The sequence below is a fragment of the Coffea eugenioides genome, chromosome 8, assembly GCF_003713205.1.
Source record: "Coffea eugenioides isolate CCC68of chromosome 8, Ceug_1.0, whole genome shotgun sequence".
NCBI lineage: Eukaryota > Viridiplantae > Streptophyta > Magnoliopsida > Gentianales > Rubiaceae > Coffea > Coffea eugenioides.
In genome coordinates this window covers 11775759-11801268 of record NC_040042.1, presented here as the reverse complement: position 1 = coordinate 11801268, position 25510 = coordinate 11775759, and the positions used below count along the sequence as shown (strand labels likewise).

The window sequence follows — 25510 nt, the reverse complement described above, 5'->3', positions numbered from 1 at the left end:
TTTAAATAAGAGGTTTTTAATTCGGAATCTCTTATCTACACTCTTTCTTCCAATCCATCCCTTCCCCTTAGTATTGCTGTTTGCAGTACAAGATCCACCAAGTTGCTCATATATGATACCACTCATCTACAAACACACACAAAAACACAATTATGTAGGTAGGCTATACCCAAAGAAACAAGAGAGTGCAAACTCATAATGAAGCCGACTTCCAAATTTAGCGAACATATTCATGAGCATTGTCGCGTCAAGGAATATCTCAACTTGGTTAAAGGACCATCCTTTTTGATCCCTTCATTATGTTTTACCCTATTGCTCAGCTTCTACTTCCTGTGTGGTTCCAACACTCTCAAGTCCACCTTCGAACGTGGAGACTACCATGTTCAAAGAGAATCCTTAGACCAGCTCGGCAACCGTAGGCCAGGTATGTCATCTGTCATTTCATCGGTGCAACTCGATTTATTCACAAGAACATCTTACAATATATTAAACCTGCTACGATTTGGTTTTTGCAATGAATTATATTTTGTAGATAATGAAAAATGTGATCTATCGAAGGGTCGATGGATTCGAGATGTAAAAGAGCCTTTGTATACAAATTTCAGCTGTAAAACACTCCCACACCATAAGAACTGTTTCTTGCACGGGAGGATGGACAGGGACTTCCTTCACTGGAGATGGAAGCCTGACCAATGCGAACTTCCTGTCTTCAATCCTAGGAGCTTTCTGAACATTGTTAAAGGAAAAACGATGGGTTTCATAGGTGACTCGCTGGCCAGGAATCACGTGGATTCGCTTCTCTGTTTATTATCTAAGGTTTGATCTTGAAATCCTTCTCTCAAATATATTCACACATATGAAACCAAACGTTTACTCGCATTTTAATTATATGATCCAGTTGGATAAGATCCAACACCCTTAATGAATTTGTTTGTAGAATTTTCATTCCCATATCTTAGGCTTATAAGTTATAACCAATGCTTTATGCTGTGTTAATACTTCTGCCTATAATTTGAGCTAATCTAGTACATTATTAGTACATACACTATCACAGTTAAATACTCCTTCCGTCCCACTTTGATAGTCCTATTTTTCTTTTTCGTCTGTCCGAAATTGTAGTCCACTTTCCAATTGAAGAATGTAGTTGTATTTTAATTTTCCTAAAATACCCTTATTCAATGTAAGTTGCTGTTACTATAAAGCTACCCCATTTAATAAGAGTTGATTCTTTTTTTACCATCAATTCAAGTTTCCATAAAGTTGTACTCTAATTAATGTGAGGGTATTTTAGGAAAATAGCTACCTAAATTGATTATTCCAACAAAGTTAACTACTTTTTATTAAACTGTGTGAAAAAGAATCAGGACTATCAAAGTGGAACGGAGGGAGTATATAACATGTATGTAAAATTTGGATTTTAAATTCGAATTAAGGTTAATTGTCATACATCTAACGAAAATACAACATCAAACACGCTACAAAAGTAACAAATTTGAAGGATCTGCAAATACATCAGTTTTGAGAAAATTATAAATATTACATTATAAATGTTCAACCTATTCCACATAATATTAATCTCGTTAAGTGGGTAGACCCTAAATTTTACAAAAATAGAAGAAAAATATGTGTAGTATAGCAATCAAGGAAGAAAATATATACTTTGCTTCAAAGTTTACTTTTTTCCGTAATCATTGACTGTAACATAGCATATATTTTTCTTCATTTTTCTCAAAGTTTAGTAGCTACCCGTTTAAAGTAATTATATGCATGATAATTCTAGACAAAAAAAAGAATATTGTTTTTTCAATTTATGTTATTCATAATTTTAAAAAATAATTCATTGATACATAAGTGTCATGTACAACTGAGAATTTATACAAAATAGTAGACTTCTAGCTTAACATACTAGAATACTACGCTAATTCCATCCTTATCATACAATTAATTCTATCTTTATTGTATAGGAATACGAAAACTAATTCTATCCTAATTGTATACTATAAGAATATAAGAGTGATATAGACTAAAAAGATAGCTTCTCTTCTTATCCACAAATTTGGTAAGGGCACAATCAATGAGTTCACAACCACTATTGTCATAACAAAGCAAACTTTGTGGACTTGAAAAGCTCCCATATTCGGATGAACTACATGCTAGTTATAAATCAGGTTGGGAACCTTGGTGGTAGCAATGATGATAGATAAGTTGAAACAGTGGAAATCGTAAAAATTACTGGGAGTTGTACCGGGATGTTGAAATAGCTGCAAAAGAGATATTTGATTCTTCAAAGTTATAGGTAAATCAAAATAACTATTTTGTGTGTATAGAGGAAAGTAACAAGTGCCTGCTTTTTCCATTAATATGCTCAAAAGTTTTGATCTAGCCAATGTCCAACCGATTCTTGATTTGTACATACAATATCACCTAGTTAAAAATCATTTGGCTGCATTTCAAACCATTTAAAACATAAAAAATTCTTAAGTTATGTAGCTAAAGTAGTGGATCTTCTTAAACAATTACAAAGAAAATTAAGTTAGTTGAATTAAATAAAATATTAGTACAACCAATCAAAAGTCTTAAACAGACGTCAATAAAGTTACAGCATTTTGGGTTAAAAAACTAGTGGAGTTTGGTTCGATTTCACCTTTAGCTGTAATCACAGTGAATCAATTAGACGAGTCTCATTTTTTTTTTATTTCTAACTTTGACTAATTGTCATGGGGATAAAGTGCATGCATTTAAGATTGAAGAGAGTAGAGTTCAGCTACCTATTAAGTACAGGGGTAAAGTATTACTACTATGTGATTGACATTTTCCATATAATACTAGTGTTTATGCCCTCTTAGTAGCAAATGCACGGCTTTGAAAGCTGAGTTGGAAAGGCTAGGAATTCAAGTCCGGGTGGAGTCTGTGTAGTGCTTCACTAATAAGGCTGCAGATGCAATTGTGAAACTGTTTGGTAATTTGAAAGGTGCAAATGTATGAGGGAAAGGAGGTAATGTCAGGACTATTGATCTTACAAAAGATAACTCAAGTGAAGTTGAAAGAAAAGTTAAAGAAAATTTGCTGAAGAAGAGCAATCTTGATATCATTATTAAAAAGAAAAGCTAAAGAAAATTTGCTGAAGAAGATTAATTCTTATAATTTATTTAGTCTTTTCTTTTAATACAACTACATATTAGTTAGAACTATCACTTGTCAAATGTTAAAATCATAGTTTTATTAATCTAATTAGATCTTGGACCGACAATATTACAAATGGAAGGGATGTAGCCATACAGTGTAATAGCAAATTCAAATTCATTTAACTTGAAAATCTTTGAACAACTACTATATTTCACGTAAAACATTTGTCTAAGAAAATATTTCTTAATCTTAAACATTTCACATCCCACCATACGATGCCATAGCCATAGGCTGCATTTGAATCAAAGGAAATTTATATGAAAAAAGTAAATCAAGAGATGGGGAGTTAAAAGGAATTTAAATTAGACTTGTTTTACATTTGGAATGGTGAGAATACATAAATAAAGTAGACTTGATTCAGGACCTTATTTAAAGCTAGCAAAAGTTTGGTGGACATAAATAAAATTTTTTGGTCAACATTGTACGTGAAAGTACACCATACAATATAACAAATCCATAAATCATATCCACACCAACTTTAATCACGTTACTCTTAGAGTTGGGGCACTGAAGCACTTAATTACACTGTAGTATTTTTTGTGATGTGATGTATGTAAGATAAAAATGTGATTGAAATTTGTGAAGCAAATTATTTTATCTGAAATCATCTCAATTCAAACAAATCCACTGTCATCTAGGTACTTTTGGAAATAGTGGATTTGTTCCCCCACTAGTGAATAAAAAGCCAAGATACACATGACTAATTTGATGAATTGATTGTAATTGAGTACTGAACCATGAAAACCAACTTGTTTCTATTATTTAGGCACTTTGGAAGTTAATTCGATTACTCAAATACTCCATAGTCCAGTCATATAAACTTTGATGGAAAATAAAAAAAGAGGTCTATCGGTTAAGCATGCTTAGCAGCTTGCAACTCAAAAAATCAGAGAAAACCTGTTAACTGAAGTATTCTTCACTAATTGCAATTTCTTTCAACTCTTCCAATTTTCAAATTAACTCCCAATTTATGGGAAGAAGTTCAAATTCCTTTCTTCGCATTCACCAATTTGCATATTGTTGGCATTTGCATATTATTGTCTTTCAAAGTGAATTGGAGTTAATTTGGTAATGCGCAAATAGGCACTCTATCATTATTTTCACTAATGAAATATTTCTAATAGTATTTGTAAAACATATTTTGTAGACGATTGATCAATAATAGTTCGATTAAGTAACATGTATTTCACAGAGTTGGAAACGAGAACATTATGTACAGTTTATCAAAACATAAACACCATTCACAGAAAGTAATTATGATAGGTTTTTTTTCTTTTTATGTTTTTCAAAGAAATATTATCATTGTAGCAAGAAATAAAAAGGAACCCCACACCCCTTTTTTTTTTTTTTTTGCTTTTTATATGTTATTGTGCTGCATGCATGGATAGAAACTTGGTTAAATCTGGTTCAAAGAAACTCCATTTTGCAGGAAGAAACCCCACAAGAAGTATACAGGGGGGATGAGGGAGGCAAAACCATAACGTGGCACTTTCCTCATCACAACTTCACCATCATGGTGCTGTGGTCGCAATTCCTCGTCTCCGCCTCGGAGATGGTAGTGAACGGGTCAGCAACCGACAGTTTCCATTTGCACCTAGACAAAATTGATGAGAGTTGGGCGCAAAAACTACCAGCCCTGGATTATGCCATTATCTCAGCCGGCCACTGGTTCTTCAGAACCAACTACGTGTCCGAGGGTGGTCGTTTTCTTGGATGCATTTACTCCCACGATCCTAACGCAACGTACCTGACCCCTGACATTGCCATCCAAGGAGTTTTTAGGCTTGCTCTTAAGTCCATCAACGACTGCAACAACTGCTCGAGGATGCTAACTTTAGTGAGAACATTTTCACCAGCCCATTTCGAGAATGGCGCATGGAACATGGGAGGGACTTGCAATAGAACAAGCCCACTTGCTCCAGAAGAGATTAACTACAATGGCGTGGAATGGGATAACAGGAATGTCCAATTAGCAGAGGTTGAAAATGCACACAAATTGGGAGAGAAAAGGGGGAGAACATTTGATGTTTTAGATGTTACTGGAGCTATGTCAATGAGGCCTGATGGCCACCCTGATGTACATTGGGATCCCTTCTGGGCTAAGGGAACCAGTGATTGCATCCATTGGTGCTTGCCGGGGCCGGTTGATACTTGGAACGAAATTTTGCTTGAAACACTGAGAAGGCATGCATCAGAAGATGTTAAAAACTAAAATACTTCAATACTGAAACAGTTTGGACTCCAAAAAAAGCCGCCAGCGGAGCTCATTGTTTGTTGAGGTCTAACCCATTTGAGAGGCAATCCTAATGCGGGCTGTCTTTCTGCGGTTAATATCCGGGAAGAGACTCTCTGCAATTATAAGAGCAATTGCACTATACAATTCTTGGTTCGGATGGGATGCATTTGAAATTGGACAGATTAGATTGATTTTGAGATGCAATTTAAGCCGGAGGAATTGTAAGTAAGAGTTCTTAAATTCAATTCCTCACTTTAAAAAGAATTTAAAAAAAGAGATACAATTTTTAATGAGTAAAAGCTCTCTCTCTCTATATATATATATGCACATTGTTTTATTCATGTGTATATTTTTGTTTTAGTTTTCACATTTGTTGTGCTACTGCTTGCATTGTATGGCATAACTGGTACTGATAATTGTAGAGATGCCGAACCTGAAATACCCTCTCAAACTGCTGAAGTGAGATTTGGGAGAAAATCTCAAAAATTTGATCACTGATTAAGTGATTTTTGTTGGCAAAATAAATCAAGTTTATAAGTTTCTATTTATTTATTTGTTAGTTTTATTGGAGTTAGGTATATAGTATATAGTCGTGTGATTTAGGAGTTTGTGTGTTTTTTTTTTATAATTTTTTATTCAAGTAATTTCTTACCCAATCTGATATGTTATAAATAGAACGTTATTTTTTTTTTTTTGAGGGAATAGGACATTACTTGGAGAGTCTTCTTAAGGGAGTGCAGGAGAGACTGCAAGGTTTTTATTGCATGTGGCTTTCTTTCATTGTTTGTTATTTCAATAATAGTGTGAATTATTTATTTTCTTCTCTACCACATAAATAATTTGAGTGGTTATTTTAATCTCCTTTAATTCTGTAACCCCAAACGTATAGTTAATATTAGAACTCTAAATTTGCGTTCTACAATTTTCATTTTGGATTGCCTTAGGTGGATTTGGCCATTCTTTGCTTTCTGAATGTAATCATCGTTTGTTTATACTTGTGTCTTAGGCATTACTTCTCTTCTGTCATAGAATAACTTTATACCTAAAATTCACCTTTACAAAACAAATCTTTATTAATTGAGAGTCTATTTATGTCACTTTTAATTAAGAAAATATTTTTGAGTGATAGAAATATTTCTAGGTGCTTGGTAAATATCATTAGTAAATTTAGTGGTGGAGCTTTTCGTCTCAAAAACACTTTTTGTGTAAACTCAAAATTGGTGTTTCTGAAATAATTTTCATGTTTCAAAAAATAGAAAATAAAAATCTAACCATTTGATCATAAATTATGAATTGAATACAGACATAAATACAATCAAATAATAATATAATTCAGTACTTAATAAGTATTTTTATCAAAAGCTCTATTAAATAAATAACATTTTTAACCACAACATCAAACAGGCAGTAAAAATGTCACATCAAAACCAGTTCAAATCCAATCTAGAATGTGTAAATGTGTCTAGAATTATATCCCAACTTCAAATTTTTTACATTATTTCCGTAACACCAATAAAAATTGACGCATGGACAACTTTTTATGTCAAATTAAAAAGAGAAAAATCATTTAAAATGTGCCCCCACATTTCGTCAAGTGAATTTTTCATCCTTCACTTTTAGAATAATAACTTTACATCCCTTACAAAATTAAGTCGATAAAATTTGGTCCGAGTGTAGATTTTCAACCACTTTTTACCTTGAATCCATCACGTAATTCACACATGATCATAGTTTTAGGGACAAAAAGGTTAGATTCTATTTGCAATTAAATAAATGATTCAATCTATATTCATTTTTATCTCTAAAAAGTAAGATCTGACCCAAATCATATTTATTTTTTCTACAATAGTGAGATTTGACTCAATTTATATTCATTTTGGCTACTAAAAAAAATGACTGCATCTAACCTTTTTTGTACATAAAAAATAACTGCATGTGAGTCACTTGATGATTTCAGGCTAAAAAGTTGTTGAAAATTTAGGTTGAAATCAAATTTTACTAATTTGAATTTGTAATAGATGTAAAATTAACATTTTAAATGTGAAAAATGAAAAAATTAATTTATTAAAATGTAAGAAACGTTTTGATCGATTTTTCCGATAAAAGAATTCCTGTTTGAATTAGAGTTATCATGAGGCCCATCACTACAATGACTTGAAGAAGTGGGCCGGAGTTCCCAAGTTGACTCACATATTTCAGATGCTATGACACAGTATATTGTTTAGTTCTTCGCAAAAAGCACATTGAGGGAGCATATCATACACAGGCTCCTAATTTTGCACCACGCACCGCTCAAATGCACGCGCGACCAATAGCCTTCCTCATCCAGGCTGCAGCCACTTAGCCAACTTTGGATCATCTTGATTTTTAAAAGGTTGAATGGTTCGAGTCCAAACATCACTATGACAGGTCAGAATATATAATATATCGCTTACACATTATTCCTCGAATAGAAAATTTCGTTTGGTACACTTTTGGTGTTACCTTGTTAAATCATGCATTTGGATACCTTGTGTTTCATGATTCACCAATTCTTACATCAGTCACTCTAGTGCATGGTGTAATAACCTTTATCTTATATTCACTGAGAAAATGTGTGTTGCGCTGCTCTACATTGTAACAAGGTATGTGACACATTTAGGTGATTGGGGTAGACAAATTAGACGAATTATTAATTGTACTATGGTCCCCAGCCAATGGATTCTAGCTAATGAAGGTTTCCATTCAGGAAAAATTCCTATTCTTTGAAAAATATCATTGATATAAATTTCCTCTATAAATCCCATGTTAACCAGTGTTTTGAAAACCGGACCGGACCGGCCGGTTCGACCGGTTGGACCGCGAACCGGCCATGGCTCCAGTCCGGTTCTTTGCTATAGTTGACCAGGTTAGAAAACCGGTCAAAACCCGGTTAAACCGTGGAAACCGCCGGACCGGATTGAACCGGCGGTTTCCGGTTTTCGAGATTTCCTCTTTTTTTTTTTTTTTTTTTTTTTTTTTTTTTTTTACGTTTTGCAAAATGCAACTATCAAGATTCGAACTCAAGACCTTTGTAATAAAAGACCAATGTAGTAACCATTGCACCATCACATCTTATTAGTTTTTTTTGATAACTTATTTATATAAAACAAAAACTCATATTTCTTTTTGTCATTTTTTTTACAAAATCTAATCTCTCATGGCTCTTTCTTTTTAATCTTCAACACACACACACACACACTCTCTCTCTCACTCTCTCCTCTTTTTTTTGTCACTCTCTTTTTAATCAAACCACTTTATTTTTAATTTATTGATGTTTTCTTCCATCTTTTAATTTTATTTTTGTCCATTAAATTGAAAAAGGTTAAAAAAGAATTATTTTTCTTTAACCCAAATTATTTAATGCCACAACCACTCACTTTTATCTCATTTTTTATTTCTTATCAAGTTTGCATTTCTATTTTCGATTCTCTTGACTTCTTTCGAACTCCAAAATTCCTTTTTTAAATTGCAATCTCTAAATCCCAAAACGTAAATTAAAATTTAAGTTCACAAAATCTAAATTCTCATAGACATGAATTTTGTATAATTTTAAAATATTATGATATTTTTGGGTTAGATCTAAGATTTTTTTGGTAGATATAATTGAAATTGAAATGAAATTTATTTGTTTTAACTTATAATTTAAAATTTTTATTTTTAAAAAATCAAGTTATTCAAAAATAGTAAACTTTTCATCATATAATGTATTAAATTAGTCCATTACATGTCTTATTTTGTGCATAAATATTTATATAAATTATTTTTTTTAAAATTCATTGAACCGAGGTTGAACCGGTCCGACCGATTGAACCTCGACCCTTTCACGTCACCGGTTCAATTAACGGTCCGGTTTTTAAAACATTGATGTTAACTATTCTGTTTTCAAACTCGGACCAGACCGGCCGGTCGAACCGGGAACCGGCCAGGTAGCCGGTCCGAGTCACATTAAAAAACCGGAAATTTAAAACCCGGTCAAAAAAAACCGGGTTTGACCGGGGAAAAACCGGTTTTTCCGGTTCAACAGTAATTTTTTTTTAAAAAATTCAAACTTTTTAATATTATGTTTTGACCCCCTAAATTGTTAAAACTTATTGATATACCTCAAATATTTGATACTTTATAAATATTGTCCTAAAATTTGATGTTATTTTTCAATTAAATTCATAATTTTAATTCTAAACTTGTTAATATTTATTAAATAATATAAATTGCTACTTGATTGTTCTAATTTCTTTGTATTTTCTTGTTAAATATATTTGAAACATCAAATATATATGGATATACCTTTATTAATATCAATATATTATTAGATATTATATATATAATATTTTAATTTTTAAATAATTTTTATTTATGACGTCATCCGGTTCGACCCCTATCGACCCCCGGTCGAACCCATTGACCCCTGACCCCTGACCTCGGCCGAGTCGCTATCCGGTCCGGTTCTGAAAACATAGGTTAACTATACACCATTGGAGCTCAAAATACCCATGGAACATTGGATTCTTTTGCTCTTAAAGTCATGAAAACTATGGTCAAATACAGTTGTGTAACCACCCATAAAGCGGCTGAGAGACTTGAGATCAAACGCGAAACAAAGGAGGAGAGTAGGACTAAATCCACCAGAATTTCACTCAAAATACTTGTGAACTCAAGTAATTGGAGACTAGCTAGGTTTTTGTATTTGTCGTGTGCACATACCAATGCCGTTACACGAACCAATGAGTGTTTTCATCTCCATCATTTGTTTTCATCTCTTTGTTGCTGAAATTGACGATTGAACTTGCATTTCAGAAAATTTTGGTGTTGATCTGAGTTGAGGGTCTGAATTTGATTCGGTCTAAGTGAGCTCTACTGAATTGGAACTGGAAATCATGGGAATTCCATTATTTGCACGCACATGCATGGTGCACCTAATGATCAAGGAGCCGAAGAAGGCAAGGGCAAAAGGCGCACTAGCGGTTGATATTATCATTTCCTGTACATAATTTTAAAGTTCACCATTTGAATATGCTATTTAGAGTTATTTTAAACTTTTATCATTTGAATGATTAACGTTTTTATTTTTAAACTTCGCCATCTCATCATTTCACATTATCAAATCTTCCTTCTTTCCTATAGCTTAGATTAATAATTACCTTTTATGTATAATTGCCCACTATCATATTTATTTCTACCTCTATTCTTATAACTATTCACTGCCAAATAATAATTTATTTGTATATATTATTTATGTAAATGTCAATTTTCTATATGTTTTATAAAAATATAAAACCAAATCTCATACATAATAATTTCAATGATTATATTTCAAAGATTTTTAAATATTCATTTACTGTTGCACATTAAGATTTGGGGAATGCATTTTCTTGTATATTGAATGAGATGTGATTTTTTTTTATCTAAAAACTTTTCTTAGGGTTGAACATAAAATAAAAATCATTGATTTAGCAAATCTATTTAGACATTTTTCTTACGTTTGAACATTAAAAAAAATTAACCAAAAAAGGCTGCAGGCTTACTAAGCACGGCTGTCTTCAAATTTTTTTTTTTTTTTAAAATAAAGCTACAGGCTGTCGGGCTAACAACGTGGTAGAAAGTCAAACAAATGCTTAGTTAGCTCGGAAGCCGGACCTTTTAAAAAAAAAATATTCTCTTGCTCAGCCCGATAGGCATGGTTCTGTACTAGGATTATGTCAGAGCATTATTGTTACGATTTTTTCTTTTTTGGGCAATAATTAAAGGAATTAGACATAGTATTACATGATTGCATGGGTGTGTGTTAATAAAGATGTATCTATATATCAAGGATTTTTCTAACGAGTCCCCTTAGGACACTCGTTAATACACCTATCATTTGCTTAATGTACCCTAAACACACACACACACTAATAAATTTTTTTTTTTTTGTTGACAAGGGACCTTGCAATCACTACCAAAAGTACGCACTGGGTAAATTCCGCTCCGTGCAATAGCCCGCCAACCATAAGGAGGGGTAAGACGCACTAGGCAAATCCTGTGCGATGGCAGATGTCTTAGGAGAGGTTGTGGTCGATACTATTGCATTTATATATTATTATCCTTTATTGCATACTAATAATTATTATCCTTTATTGCATTTATATACTTTTTCTATTTAACCTTGTCTACTCCTTGTATTTATTTTTTTCTAATTAACCTTATATTTTCAAAAATATAACATCTGAAATATATCTTAACGATATGACACCCGTTAGATAAACCGATAAATCAATAGATACATCGACCACAACTAGTATTCTTGTGCTTCAACCGTAATGTCTGTCTTTTAAATAAGAAAATGAAAGTAATCCATGCATGAGCTTATTAGTAAATGAGACCATTTATTATATGTGACGTCCAATGTAGTTATACGAGAGTGAACCAGAAGGTATACGAGAGTGAACCGAAAACCTTCCAATTCACGGTTCAATCGGTTCAAAAGTTTAATAATTTTTTTATTCATTTTAGTATTAAGAATTTTGAATAAAACTAAAATATTTATTTGATAAAATAAAAACTTAATGAAAACCGGTTGAACCTCTCGGTTTTTACCAATTCAATTAATTCTTTGATTTTTTAATTGAATCAGACCGAAGGCATGGCCGATTCACGGTTCAACCGATTGAATTGGCCGATTCGGTTCGATTTTCAAAAACACTGGCTAAATGATCTTACCAAGACCATGTAGTCTTGAATTTCATAAATTTTGCATTCTACATCTTTTGATTACGAACTAATGTTGTCAATCCAAATCAGTCAAAATTGGATGCCAACTCATGACTCATTAATTATATTGACTTGGTTCATAATAGTCATTGCTCTTTGAATTCATGGTCCCCAAGGGGGATACCTTTATGGTGGGAACCTGCCTATGGTAGGAATGCTGGCAGGGAGCGACACGTGTTGGGGGCAAAACGGTCCAAACGGAGACGTTAAAGTGATGGTGAGCGCGTGGAGAGGAAATGAAGCAGACAGCGTGCGGAATGAAGGAAACAAAGCAGACAGAGTTCCGTACTATCGTCCTGGGTTGGGACAGGATGTCTTATTGCAGGTTAGAAGGAGAGGCATTTATTGTATTTGCAAATGTACCCATTGCGGCAGCAAAAATGCTGCAAATGCCTTGGACAAAAATGTGCGTAAAGAAGGTTCAGAAATTTGAAGAAAGAAAAAATGATTAGCGCACATCAGTTATGAAAAAAAACTTATGCGAAGCAGTTTTTTTTTGTTATTTGAAATAAAAGAAAAGTGTTGTATTGATGATTAAAATTGAGTACGTTACTTAGTGTGGAGTTTTAATAAACTTGGATAAATACTCGATCGTATGTGAATAAATTAGTTTTTTTACACAAAAAATTTATGCATATATAAATTTTTTGTGTAAAAGTTTTATAGGAAAGTAACCGAAGAATTTTGTCCGCGCCGCAGAAAAAATGGACAAGTCAAAAAACTTGGTCTGAAAGGGAAAGATACATGTTAATAGCATTATTGTTTAAAGTTCTGAAGAAAGAGATATATTTATGCTGGTTAAATATATTTATGCTGGTTAAATGGCGGTACTTTGACATTTAGTAAAGGAAAATCATAGAAAGCAGTCCATTTACGGAAAAAAGTGTCGGTAATAAAAATACCAGCTCTCAACGGCTTTGTTATCAGACCTCCAAAGAATCAGCAAAGTCCCAATAGTTGAGATACTAATTTTTTGCAATTTATGCGGAATTAAATTGTTTGTTGCAATGTAAACATATTAATGAAAATTAGTGATTGGAAAGCACTTAAGTCAAAAGGATTTGTGTAAAAGGGAAAGGAATTGCCGAAATGTACAGGGCTTGTATTTCACGATCGAAGGACTAGAGTGCTGTTTTTGAAAAGTACCCAGAAAAGTATGTAAGCCAAGCGGAACCGAATGTTTGTTAATTAAAATACCAAACCTTTGATTGTGTTTGAAATGTTATCCATTGGCATGGTAAAGTACCAAGTTTGCATGAAATACCTCATCTCTAAAACCGCTTTTGGACGTTTAAAAAATGTAAATGGTGGATTAAGCAAAATAAACCGGTTTTACAATAAAACACTTGCTCTTTATGGCTTTCCCGCATTATAGGAACAAAGTACCCAATTTTTGCATAAAAAAAAGTAGGTTTTGGATAAAATGAAAAAAAAAACCCGCAATAACACAGCAGCTAGCAGCTACTGACGGCTTTCTTCCGTAATACGAACAAAGTACCCGTATTTGCATAAACCGCTTTATTTAGGAAATTAAATGAAATTATTCCATTTTGTCGTAAAACACCATCTCTTTATGGCTTTGCACTAGTATAAGAACAGAGTACGCTTTGTTTGCATAACGGCTGGTTATTTATCCGGAAAAAAAAAACCAGCCTGTTTTTCAATAAAACAGTAGCTGTTGATGGCTTTCGTCCGTTAATGGAACACAGTGTCCGTGTTTCGACATACCATATTGTTTTTGGGATAAAAATATAATAAATCCATTTTGTCGTAAAACACTAGCTTTTTATGGCTTATCCAGCATTATAAGAATAGAGTAGCCTTTTAATTTTTTTTGCATAACACAATTTATTTATCGGATAAAAAAAAATTAACACCGGTGTTCAGTCGAACACTAGCTTTTTACGACTTTGCTCCATTATAAGAACAGAGAACCCCGTTTTCCATTTGAAAATGTATGTGGCGGAGAAAGTAAAATAAACCGATTTCGAATAAAACAGTAACTGTTTATAGCTTATAAGAACTGAGTACCCGTTGTAGGGGTGGAAAATTTTGTTGACGGGAACAAAATTTTAATCAGGTTTGCAATAAAACACCCTGTATTTACGGCATTCGTGCAATAAATTTTGTGAATTGTAGTAAGTATATTTCAATTTCTAAATTTGAATTATGTATTTTAATATGTATATTTGAATTATATTTTAATATATTTCAATTTGTATATTTCAATGATGTATTTGAATAGGTATATTTCAATTATGTATATTATATATATTATATCAATGTGAATATATTTAGTTCAATTATGTATAATATTATATATATTATATAATTGAAATAAATAATATATATTTATATAAATACATTTATTTATATATAAATTAATAAATATATTTACTAAATTTTGTTTCATAATATATATTAATATGTATATTATGCATAAATTAAATTCAATATTAATGTGTATTATATATTTTATACATTTGTAATATTATATATTTATACATACAGATTACAAATTTTTTATTTTATTTGTAGTATATTTGTAGTATATTTATAATATATTTGCATAAATATTAGATAATATAATATATAATATATTACACATTTATATAAATGTACATTGATATCGTAAAGTATCATTTTTTCATCAAATTTCATCTCTTTAAAACCCATTATTCCGAATACAACTTCTTTAACCCGATTAAATTTTAATGTACTTGTTTTCGAATACAACCCCACCTCTTTATGGCTTTATCTATTACAACAACATACTATCCATTTTCCCATAAACAAATTTATTTATTGGATAAAATAGAAATAAAACCGTTTTCCAATAATACACTGGGTATTTCTTTGAAATACCCATTTATTGGAAAATTGGTATAGTTTTATTTTATGTAATCAATAAATTTGTTTATGAAAAAAATGGGTGTTAAGGTGCTGGTATTTCGTGGGATAACGATGCCTTAGCATATCAATGGATATCAGTTAAAACACATTCACATATTGGGTATTTTAAATAATCAAAATTGGTTCCATTTTAATTACATGTTTTTTTACGGTGTTTTTCACAAACATCACTGCAGTATTTTGAACGTCAAATACAGGTACATTACATATCTGATATTCTTTCCCCTAACACACCAATCAAATTGACTTTTGTGCTTTGTCTTACAAAATGGGTTTTTTTTATTTCATCCATTAAATAACTTTTTTTATGTAAAAAAAAAAGTACTCTGTTCTTGTAATAGATAAAAGCCATAAAAAGCTGCTGTTTTATGGGAAAATGGGTACTCTGTTCTTGTAATACATAAAAGCCATAAAGAGCTGGTGTTTTATTGGATGACGGATTTTTTTATTCCGATACATTATTTTGTTTGTGGCAAAAGAGCTGTTCAAGAACTGCTATTTCACCAAAAATATTATTTTACGAAACCATTGGATAACAGTTCAAATACTTTCCCAAATTTGGTATTTTAAATAATGAATACTGTGATTTGAAATACCAAGTCTGTGAATGTGTTTCAACTGTTATTCATTGATATCGTAAAGTATCATTTTTTCATCAAATTATTCATCTCTTTAAAACCCATTATTCCGAATACAACTTCTTTAACCCGATTAAATTTTAATGTACTTGTTTTCGAATACAACCCCACCTCTTTATAGCTTTATCTATTACAACAACATACTATCCATTTTCCCATAAATAAATTTATTTATTGGATAAAATAGAAATAAAACCGTTTTCCAATAATACACTGAGAAATACCCATTTATTGAAAAATGGGTATAGTTTTATTTTTTGTCATCAATAAATTTGTTTATGGAAAAAATGGGTGTTAAGGTGCTGGTATTTCGTGGGATAACGATGCTTTAGCATATCAATGGATATCAATTAAAACACATTCACATATTGGGTATTTTAAATAATCAAAATTGGTTCCATTTTAATTACATGTTTTTTACGGTGTTTTTCACAAACATCACTGCAGTATTTTGAACGTCAAATACAGGTACATTACATATCTGCTATTATTTCCCCTAACACACCAATCAAATTGACTTTTGTGCTTTGTCTTACACATTTTTCATTTCTTTTTTTGTCGAAATTCAAAAAGAATTTTAAAACTTATATAAACCGAATAAATTACCACATTAATTATTGCCACTTTCCTCATACATCGGACGCCTGATAACAAAGCGGTGAAGAGCTGGCATTTTTATTAATGAAAACTTTGCCTTCAAATTTATGACTTTGCTTCATTATATGATTAAAGTACCCTGCTTTTTGGTATTGCCCACCAATTCATGTTTTGTGACGGTGAATTCAAAATTTTTTAACATCGTATTTTCATTAATCAGTCTTTTTTCCGTACTGTCTTCAAATTTAATGAAAAATTTAGTTCCACGGTGTTTGGGAGCAAATTCTAAACTACATGTGCATAATCATAAATATTTTTGTAATTGCTTAGTATATTTATGTCATGGGTATTTGTTGTTGGTATGTTATTATTAATTTTATTACAAAACTATAGTTTCACAATTTTTAAAAATGTATTAAAGCAGTGGGGAAACACTGCACATTAAACGCAGCAATTGGAGGGGAAAAAGGCCTGCATCCGCATACGTCTTGTTTTGTTTATCTGCACGGGTGTTACCACTGCAAGATAACAGACCGTCAACTCCTCATTTTACAAATACACCTGTTACGGGTCTGCCTACGTTACGATTGCTCAAAGGTTTCCTACCATAAAGGTAGTGTTTGGAGCCGTTGTCTCGAAACTACACCCTCCGTCCCACATTTACTGTTCAAATTTGTTTTTCGCACGGTCTAAGAAAAAGCAGTTAATTTTGTTCGAACAATCAATTTAAGTAACTTTTTTCCTAAAATACCATCACATTAATTACATTACAACTTTATGGAAACTTCAATTAATGGTAAAAAAAGAATCAACTCTCATTATATAAAGTGGGTATATAGTAACAACAACTTACATTTAATAAGGCTATTTTACGAAAATTTAAATACAACTAAAATTTTCAATTCAATTGAAAAATGTACTAGAATTTGGGACAGACGCAAGAGCAAAATTGGACTATCAAAGTACGATGGAGGGAGTAGTACGGATACCTCTCCTCTGCTTTTCCTTCTTCCAAGTTATTATCCCGCTCGCATGCGTGGTTTACATTTATTATTTGTTCAAACTTCGGTTCGTTCTTTACGCATAATTTTTTGCCCAAGGCCTTGGCAGCATTTTCCCCTTGCTAACGGGTAGATTTGCAAATGTATAAATGAGCAGTGGTTCTGAGTTGCAATTACACTGCCCCGGCCCACCAAACTGCGTTGGAAAACGCAAACGGCTGTACGAACCTCTGCTGTTAACTTGCAGCAGCGGACAACATGTTAACGTTGCATCTCCACGCGCGATTCCACGGCTAAACGTCTCCGTCTGCAATCCATCCACCTGCAACACGTGTCGGCCTCTGGAGGCCTTCCTACCATAGGCACGGTCAACCCGTTCCCACCATAAAGGTATCCTCCCCAAGGGCTATTCAATCACTTCCTAATGACTAGCAATGCCAATTACAGCTAAACGTACATGTCAGCTTGGGACTCTTTAACTACTATTTACAATCATTTGGGATGTCACTTTCCAGTGACTCTTTAGCCCATTGTGTTAGAGCCCTTCTTCAATTAAGTGTAGAGCTTCCAAAGTAACACTAAAAAAATCTTTAATTAATATACACCTAAGAATTCCAAAGTACTATCACTTCCTCAAGTATATAACTTCTAATGAAATTAAATTTAGAGCCGAGGGATTTTCACAAAGTCGAGGGATTTTGTCACCCCAACCTGGGCTCAATGTAGCTAGCTACGCCTGCCAAGTCCTCTGATTATGGCCTTTATTTGGCCATGGATGGGAAAAAGTTTGATTTTGGCTCTTTTTTTTTTTTTATTTATGTAACAAGGGCATTTTGAGGAGAAGAAAATACCAAATGATGAAATTGTAGTTTCATTACTCCATGGCCTGCTGAGATCTGTTTTCAATTGCCAGATTTTAGTAAATGATATTGTTCTGCAAACTATTAGTAGTTAAATGCTGAAATTAAAAGTTCAAGGTGCATAGTGAGATTTGGAAGTAGTTTAGGATGCTAGTGTAATTAGCCATAAATTAACATCATGCGTGTTCACCGGGCTGGACGGATCCGAGATTGCCGCCGTGGAAAAGGGTGAAGAATCAATTCAAAATTGTTCCATCAATGTGGTAGGTAGATTAACCATGTTAAAAGGCGCAGTGATTCACTTAAGACTTGTCAGACAGTCAGAGCCCCTAAATTACTTAGCTCTATCAAATTAAAGAAAACTAGTACTTTTTGCACGCTTGATGTGTGTCCAATAATAAAAAAAGAAAACTTATAATATTCATAGTAAATGAATTTTATATAAATTTTTCATTGTAAAAGTAAATTTTAATCTCTTAAATGTATTTCATATAATAATTGTAATATCAGAAGTTACAATGCTTAGGTTAGCTATGTTGTAAAATAAATAGTTGAAGCAAAATATTTTTTTCAAGATAACTAACCATAAATATGTATTCAGATAGTTAAAATAAAAATGGTTTCCATAAGGACAAAAATAGAGAAAATTTTTACGGTTCCTTTTTGGTATTATTCACTTAACTTGTATCTCTCGCCAAAGATATTAGTTTAAATTTTAAATAACACTTCTTTCACAATTCAATGACGATTTTCATTTGTCATATGATATCCAAAAAGGACCGTAAATCTCCTTACAAATAGAGGTTTACAAATTGACAAATAATGTTTACACTAAACTCCCTAATCTCTTTTTATATATTTTATAAATAACATCAGATTTCACTTGAGAGTTAAGATGAGTAGTTTTTGTCATTTTTGTGATAAATTGCTTCTTCCCACGTTCAAATAGGGGTTGTGCCAGTGTCATTTGATCATTTGCCACGTCTCGAAGCAGACGAAAACGTCGTATGAGGTCCACCTAGCTTCTCATATCTGATATCACTCATCTACAAAGCACAATCATGCAGGTAGGGAATAGCCAAAGAATTTAGAGAGTCTATTACTCAGAATGAATCCGACTTTGAAATTAAGCAAACGTATTCATGAGCATAATCTCACTAACAAGGTGGAATATCTCAACTTGGTTAGGCGACCATCTTTGTTGATCTACTCATTATGTTTTACCATATGGCTCAGCTTCTGCTTCCTGTTTGCTTCCAACACTCTCAAGTCCACCTTCGAACATGGAGACTCAGACTACCCCGAGCAAAGGAACTCCTTAAACCAGCCCGGCAACGGTAGGCCAGGTATTGTCTCTCGTTTCATTGGCACATTTACATTTGTTGACAAAAACATCTTACAATTTGTTAAACCTGCTCCATTTGGTTTCTGAAATGCATTCACAATACATCGAACTCTGTTCTTTGTGATGTTTTGAAGAAACTGAAAAATGTGACCTATCGAAGGGTCGTTGGACTCAAGATGCTAGAGGGCCTTTGTATACAAATTTCAGCTGTAAAACACTCCCTTACCAGAGGAACTGTTTCTTGCATGGGAGGATGGACAGGGACTTCCTTCAATGGAGATGGAAGCCCGATCAATGCGACCTTCCTGTCTTCAATCCCAGGAGCTTTCTAAACATTGTTAAAGGAAAGACGATGGGTTTCATAGGTGACTCACTTGCCAGGAATCACATGAATTCGCTTCTCTGTTTATTATCTGAGGTTTGTTCTTGAAATCCTTCCCTCAAATATATTCAGACATATGAAACCAAACGTTTACTCGCGTTTTAATTATATGATCTAGTTGGATAAGATGCAACTCTGTTAATGAATTTATTTGTAGACTTTTCATTCACATATCTTAGGCTTATTACCAATGCTTTATGCTTTTGTTAAAACTTTGTTTATAACTTATTTAGTCTTCTCTTTTAGTTCATCTACATATTAGTCAGAACTATAACTTGTCAAATGTTAAAATCATAGTTTTATTAAGCTAATTAGATATTGCATCGAGAGTATTACAAATGAAAGTATTTAAATTCATTTAACTTGAAAATCTTCGAAAAACTTCTGTATTTCATGTAAAACATTTTACTGAGAAAGTATTTCTTGGTTTAGAACATTTCACATCCAACAAAAGAATGCCATAGCCACTTATTACGCTAAATTTGAATAAAAGGAATTTATATGAAAAAGTGAATCAAAAGATACATAAAAGAAAGTTAAAGTAGACCTTTTTTTAAGCAAAAGCTAAAGTATAGTTGTCTACTTTGTTTGATAAAATAAATGGAAAGAAAATGAGTACGTATCAATGTTCATTATTGGAACCTTTTCTAATTGAAAGAAATTATTTTCCTTCAAGAAATTTCAGCTTGTTTACAAATCAAACGCACACGGCACAACAATAAAAAGTGTTGATACTTCCTACCTTTTTATTATTTTCCTAGGAACCCAAAAACTATCTCAGGCTCTTGCACGATTCCCTAGCTAGCCACCAAGAAGTCTTTCCCTAATTTTGGCTACTTGTATAATCCACTATAGATCTTGATGACAAAGATCAACTTTTTATATAGGATTCGGATGTCTCATGTTTCTCAAATTGAGATGGTTGCGTTTGGTTCTGCATGGACAATGTCGTAGTTGTTGTACTGACTTTTGATAGTAGACCCACTCGTTCCTTCATATAAATTCAATTGATCAAGGGGCACCAATGTGTGTAACATGGGACTAATACTAGCAAGTGTAGAAGGTGATACAAAGCTAGGAAAAGTTTGGTTAACATAAACATGACTTTATATTTTTTCTTTTTGGTCAACAGAGTACGTGAGTATACACCGTACAGTACATACACCGTACAGTACCAACCCTATTTGATAACTCAATCTAATATTTAAATTTATTAGGTTCAAATTTTAATATGTTTGATAACCAAAAATAGATATGGCATTGAATTTTTTAGAGTTTATTGCCAAAATCATTCTCCTTCAAAAACATATACCCAAAGTAATTTAATTTTAAAATTTGTTACCATTATAATTACTTTTTTACCACATGGGTTGCATATATGCTAGGATAGAGATAGAGACACACTCCATTTCTCCTTTTTATCTAATATCTTTCATGATTCTTTTTCACTTTGAACCTTCTCACACTTCTTTTCCTTTCATTATCTTTCTCTTGTCAAACGTAATTCTGAAAAGCCAATATTTATATTAACAATATCTAAAACTTCAGTATCATACTTAATATTGTTTCGGTAGATGAAAATATTCTTCTAAAATCGATAATCTCAAGATAAACAAACATTATTCTCGTCTTTTCTATTGTGAAGTTTATGGAACATTCCTATGGCCTTCAAAAAATGGCCATGAATGGTAAAGAAAATGACGAGAATGTGGTTACTTTTGATTGGTGAAGCTTGAAGTGCAGAGTATTGGTTCAAATATTTCAACTCTACTTGCAATTAGATCACCTATCCCTCTTGGAATTTTTTTCTTCTTCTTGGAAATCTATTATAGTTATACTATGATTGAGTATTTTTTCAAGTTATCCTACTCTACTTAGAGATAAAGAAGAGACGTATACTTCTTTGTCTTCTTGGTTCTCATAAAGTATAACCTTTTGTTATTTTTTTTGGTTTGTCACCTATTTGAATGGTTGCCAACTTATTTGAAACTTGTTTTTAGAACCCCATTAACTAATTCCATCTTGATTTTCTTTCATATTCTGAAATTATGGTTCCTGACTAGCTAGGAAATTGTACAAATCATTAAGTAAGAGTGGCAGGAAAAAAATATAAAGGTAAAACATCATGAACAATGCTGGAAAATATTCAATTGGAACCAAAGAAGAAAATTTCAGCTTGATTACTTTTTGTAAAACTTTTTTTCAAGGAGTAGGAAGGATAACATAGAGGATAACATAAACAAATATCATAGCCTTGAAGTTTTTGTGACCTTCTCTTGTTATTGCTCACAAATTTCGTTGAAATTTTCATTGCAATTTTTGTATTTTTTAAAAATTATTTTTAAAAAAATATATGCAATAGGTTTGATTCATTTCAAAAAAAATGTAGAGACCAATAATTGCAAGGTCAATAATGGTATAATTTATTTTAAATAATTATAAGGAAATTATCAAAGTTATGCTATCTTTTTGTGCCTCTATAAGAAAAAAAATTTTAAATTTTAGTTCATGTTACAAACTATAGAGTAGATTAAAACTTTCTTTTCTTGTTATCCTACATGGCAATCAGGATAATTAGGTGGCAACAATAACATCATTATAGGAATAAAATTTGAAAGTGAATCAAATTAGGAATATTTTTTTTAAAAAGTCTTATTTTGGCAAAAAAAATCAAATTTTTAAAGCAAAACTTGTTTCAAAAAAATAAGTGATAATCTATTCACCTATCATTTAATGTGATAACATTTAAATGTATCAAATTTAGTACTTAACAATTCCGTAATTCAATGAATTTAGTTTTAGATTTCAAATTTCAAATTTCAGTTTTATTAAGCACGCCCTTAGGTAAGTTAAACACCAAATTGGATTTAAAATCCTTCTTTACACTGTAGGTTGGGAGGTCAAACTCATAACATGCAGTTAAAAAAATTCAAATGATGTGTACCCCTTTGGTCCATATGAGCCTGCTTTTCCCCTAATTCCTAATACAATCTAGTTGGATTTTTCTTCTATGATAGAGTATTGATAGTATAGATGTTACCAATTGAGAGAAAAAAATATAGTATAATAAAGCCTAGATCCAAGGCCTCACAATCTATGTTTCGTATAATTTTGCACAAGTTAACCTCTGGTGTAAATCAATAGGATTTTGGTATTAATAAGGTCCAGTTTCATATAAATTAGGTACAGTTCAATACATGTTGATTTTTATTATTTAGTATACTTTGGTATAAGTTGATTATTATGTATGTTGAGTATAAATTATAAATTTACACCAACTCGTACGAAATGAAACTTATGAGGCCGCGTTTCCCACAAAGTCTTAAGTCGTACCCACACCAACTTCTATCATTTCACTTTTTGAGTGGGGTCAAAAGGGCATTAAAATTTGACATTGCCCCACCACAAGTTAATAAAATGTAAAGATACGCATGACTAATTTGGTGAGTTGATTGGAATCGAGTAGTGAAGGATTCAAAACCAAGTTGTTTCTATCATTTAGATGTTTTGGATGTAAATTGGGTTACTTAATACTCCATTCATGAAAACATTTATAGAAAAATTAAATAAGAGGTCCATATGTTAAGTATGCCTAGCAGATCGAGATTCAAAAAATCAAAGAAAACCTATTAAGTGTATCGGGAGGGATGGTTGGGTGGTATGGAGGGAAGAAGTATAAATGAGAGGTCCTGGATTCAAACCCTCACACTTACACTAAAACAAATGTAAAAAAAAAAAAAAAAAGAAACCTATTAAGTGAAGTATTCTTCACTAATTGTACTCCATTTCACCTATTAAGTGAAAACTATGAAGAGTCAGCTTGATAATTCTCGTCTAATTCAAGTATAGTAATGTATACGTTTATTAATTAGTTTTTTTTTCATTTCAAGTACTATGGCGTTTTATATTTATTAACACTGGGGAGGGGCTGCTGCCACCTTTCTAAGAATTTGAAAACTTTTTTGGTATTATTGGTATTTTTATAGTTTAAGTCTTTGCCTCACTTCCCAAACAAAATGTTTTTTTATTGATTATTATGCTATATTTGGTTTACTTTTGGAGGAATTGTAACTTCATCAATTATGTGCTTTGCCGCGTACAAAAATCCTTTAAAAAGTTAATGTAATTCTTGTTAGCACTATTGTAAAAATATCATTGTATCAAGAGATTAAAAAGAATGCATGATATTATATTTGTCTCCACCTGAAATTAATCCACACTCCCGCACTTATCGTGACATGTTTCTGAACTTTCTAGTCTGTGTTAAAATGCGAACAAATTTTATCATGGTGTCGGAATGTTGGCTAATTTCTCGACAAATCTTTATTGCTCGACCTATAAGAAAACTCTAAATAAGATTGCACTATTTGTTCAATTGATGCCATTTCATTAGTCAAAGAACAACTATTAGAGTTGCCAGTTACCATGCTGCATTCATGGATAGAAACTTGTTAAACTTAGTTCAAGAAACTCCATTTTGCAGGAGGAAACCCCACACGAAGTATACAGGGAAGATGAGGAAGGGAAGACCATAATATGGCACTTGCCTCGTAACAACTTCACCATCATGGTGCTGTGGTCCCCATTCCTCGTCTCCGCCTCAGAGATGGCAGTCAACGGCACCGAAACCGGCGGTTTTCATCTGCACCTAGACAAGATTGATGAGAGTTGGGTGCAAAAACTACCAGCCCTAGATTATGCAATTCTCTCAGCCACCAACTGGTTCTTCAGACCCAACTACGTGTACGAGGGTGGTCATTTTCTTGGATGTATTTACTGCTCGGACCCAAACGTGACGCACCTTGGCCCTGACATTGTCATACAAGGAGCTTTTAGGCTTGCTTTTAAGTCCATTAACGATTGCAACAGCTGCTCGAGGATAGTAACTTTACTGAGAACATTCTCACCATCCCAATTCGAGAACGGCACTTGGAACACGGGAGGGACTTGCAAGAGAACACGCCCATTTGCTCCAGAAGAGATTAACAACGGTGGCCTGGATTTGGTTTACAGGAACGCCCAACTGGCAGAGATTGATAATGCCCGCAAATTGGGAGAGGAAAAGGGAAGAGCATTTGATGTTATAGATGTTACTGAAGCTATGCTAATGAGGCCTGATGGCCATCCTGGATTACATTGGGATAACCGATGGAACAAGGGACTGAGTGATTGCCTCCATTGGTGCTTGCCAGGGCCTGTTGATACTTGGAATGAATTTTTACTTGAATTGCTCCAAAGACATTCCAGCTTTCCTCTTAGCTCTAGAAGTCATGCAGCAGCAGAAATTGAAAAATTAGTACTGCAACAGTGAAAGATTTTTGGACTCCAAGAAAAAGTCACCAATGAAGCCAACAGTTTGATAGAGGTTGAACCGGTCCTAGAGGCTATGATATGTGGGCTGTGTTTTTGCAGTTAATATTGAAGGGACTCTCAGCAATTGTAACCGTAATAGCACTATGCAATTCATGGTTCGGAATGGATGAATTCGAAATTGGACAGATTAGATTGATTTTGGAATACAAATTTTAGTGAATGATTTTTCTAATGTCTTTGCATATTTATTGTCTTAGTTTTTACATTTTTT

The 25510-nt window shown here is 32.6% G+C and overlaps 2 protein-coding genes across 2 annotated transcripts; both read left to right on the top strand.

Annotated features, from left to right (window-relative positions):
* Positions 1 to 198: 198 nt before the first annotated feature.
* LOC113780261 (protein ALTERED XYLOGLUCAN 4-like) lies at positions 199 to 5399 on the top strand. The gene is made up of 3 exons (XM_027326072.1): positions 199 to 424; positions 533 to 816; positions 4616 to 5399. Exons 1-3 carry the CDS (start codon positions 199 to 201, stop codon positions 5396 to 5398), a joined length of 1293 nt encoding a protein of 430 aa, XP_027181873.1. The 3' UTR covers position 5399.
* A 7005-nt stretch (positions 5400 to 12404) lies between these two features.
* LOC113780260 (protein ALTERED XYLOGLUCAN 4-like) lies at positions 12405 to 25237 on the top strand. Its single transcript, XM_027326071.1, has 5 exons — positions 12405 to 12515; positions 19271 to 19335; positions 19436 to 19545; positions 19679 to 19962; positions 24410 to 25237. Exons 1-5 carry the CDS (start codon positions 12405 to 12407, stop codon positions 25235 to 25237), a joined length of 1398 nt encoding a protein of 465 aa, XP_027181872.1.
* The last annotated feature ends 273 nt before the right edge of the window (positions 25238 to 25510 follow it).

What these genes read in the sequence shown, in the direction of transcription:
- LOC113780261 (XM_027326072.1), top strand. Translation starts at nt 199, where the DNA reads ATGAAGCCGACTTCCAAATTTAGCGAACATATTCATGAGCATTGTCGC. An exon ending in GCTCGGCAACCGTAGGCCAG is followed by an intron (nt 425 to 532) that starts GTATGTCATCTG and finishes TATATTTTGTAG; the next exon opens with ATAATGAAAAATGTGATCTA. An exon ending in TTCTCTGTTTATTATCTAAG is followed by an intron (nt 817 to 4,615) that starts GTTTGATCTTGA and finishes TCCATTTTGCAG; the next exon opens with GAAGAAACCCCACAAGAAGT.
- LOC113780260 (XM_027326071.1), top strand. Translation starts at nt 12,405, where the DNA reads ATGGTGAGCGCGTGGAGAGGAAATGAAGCAGACAGCGTGCGGAATGAA. An exon ending in GACAGGATGTCTTATTGCAG is followed by an intron (nt 12,516 to 19,270) that starts GTTAGAAGGAGA and finishes TCATGCAGGTAG; the next exon opens with GGAATAGCCAAAGAATTTAG. An exon ending in TTCTCTGTTTATTATCTGAG is followed by an intron (nt 19,963 to 24,409) that starts GTTTGTTCTTGA and finishes TCCATTTTGCAG; the next exon opens with GAGGAAACCCCACACGAAGT.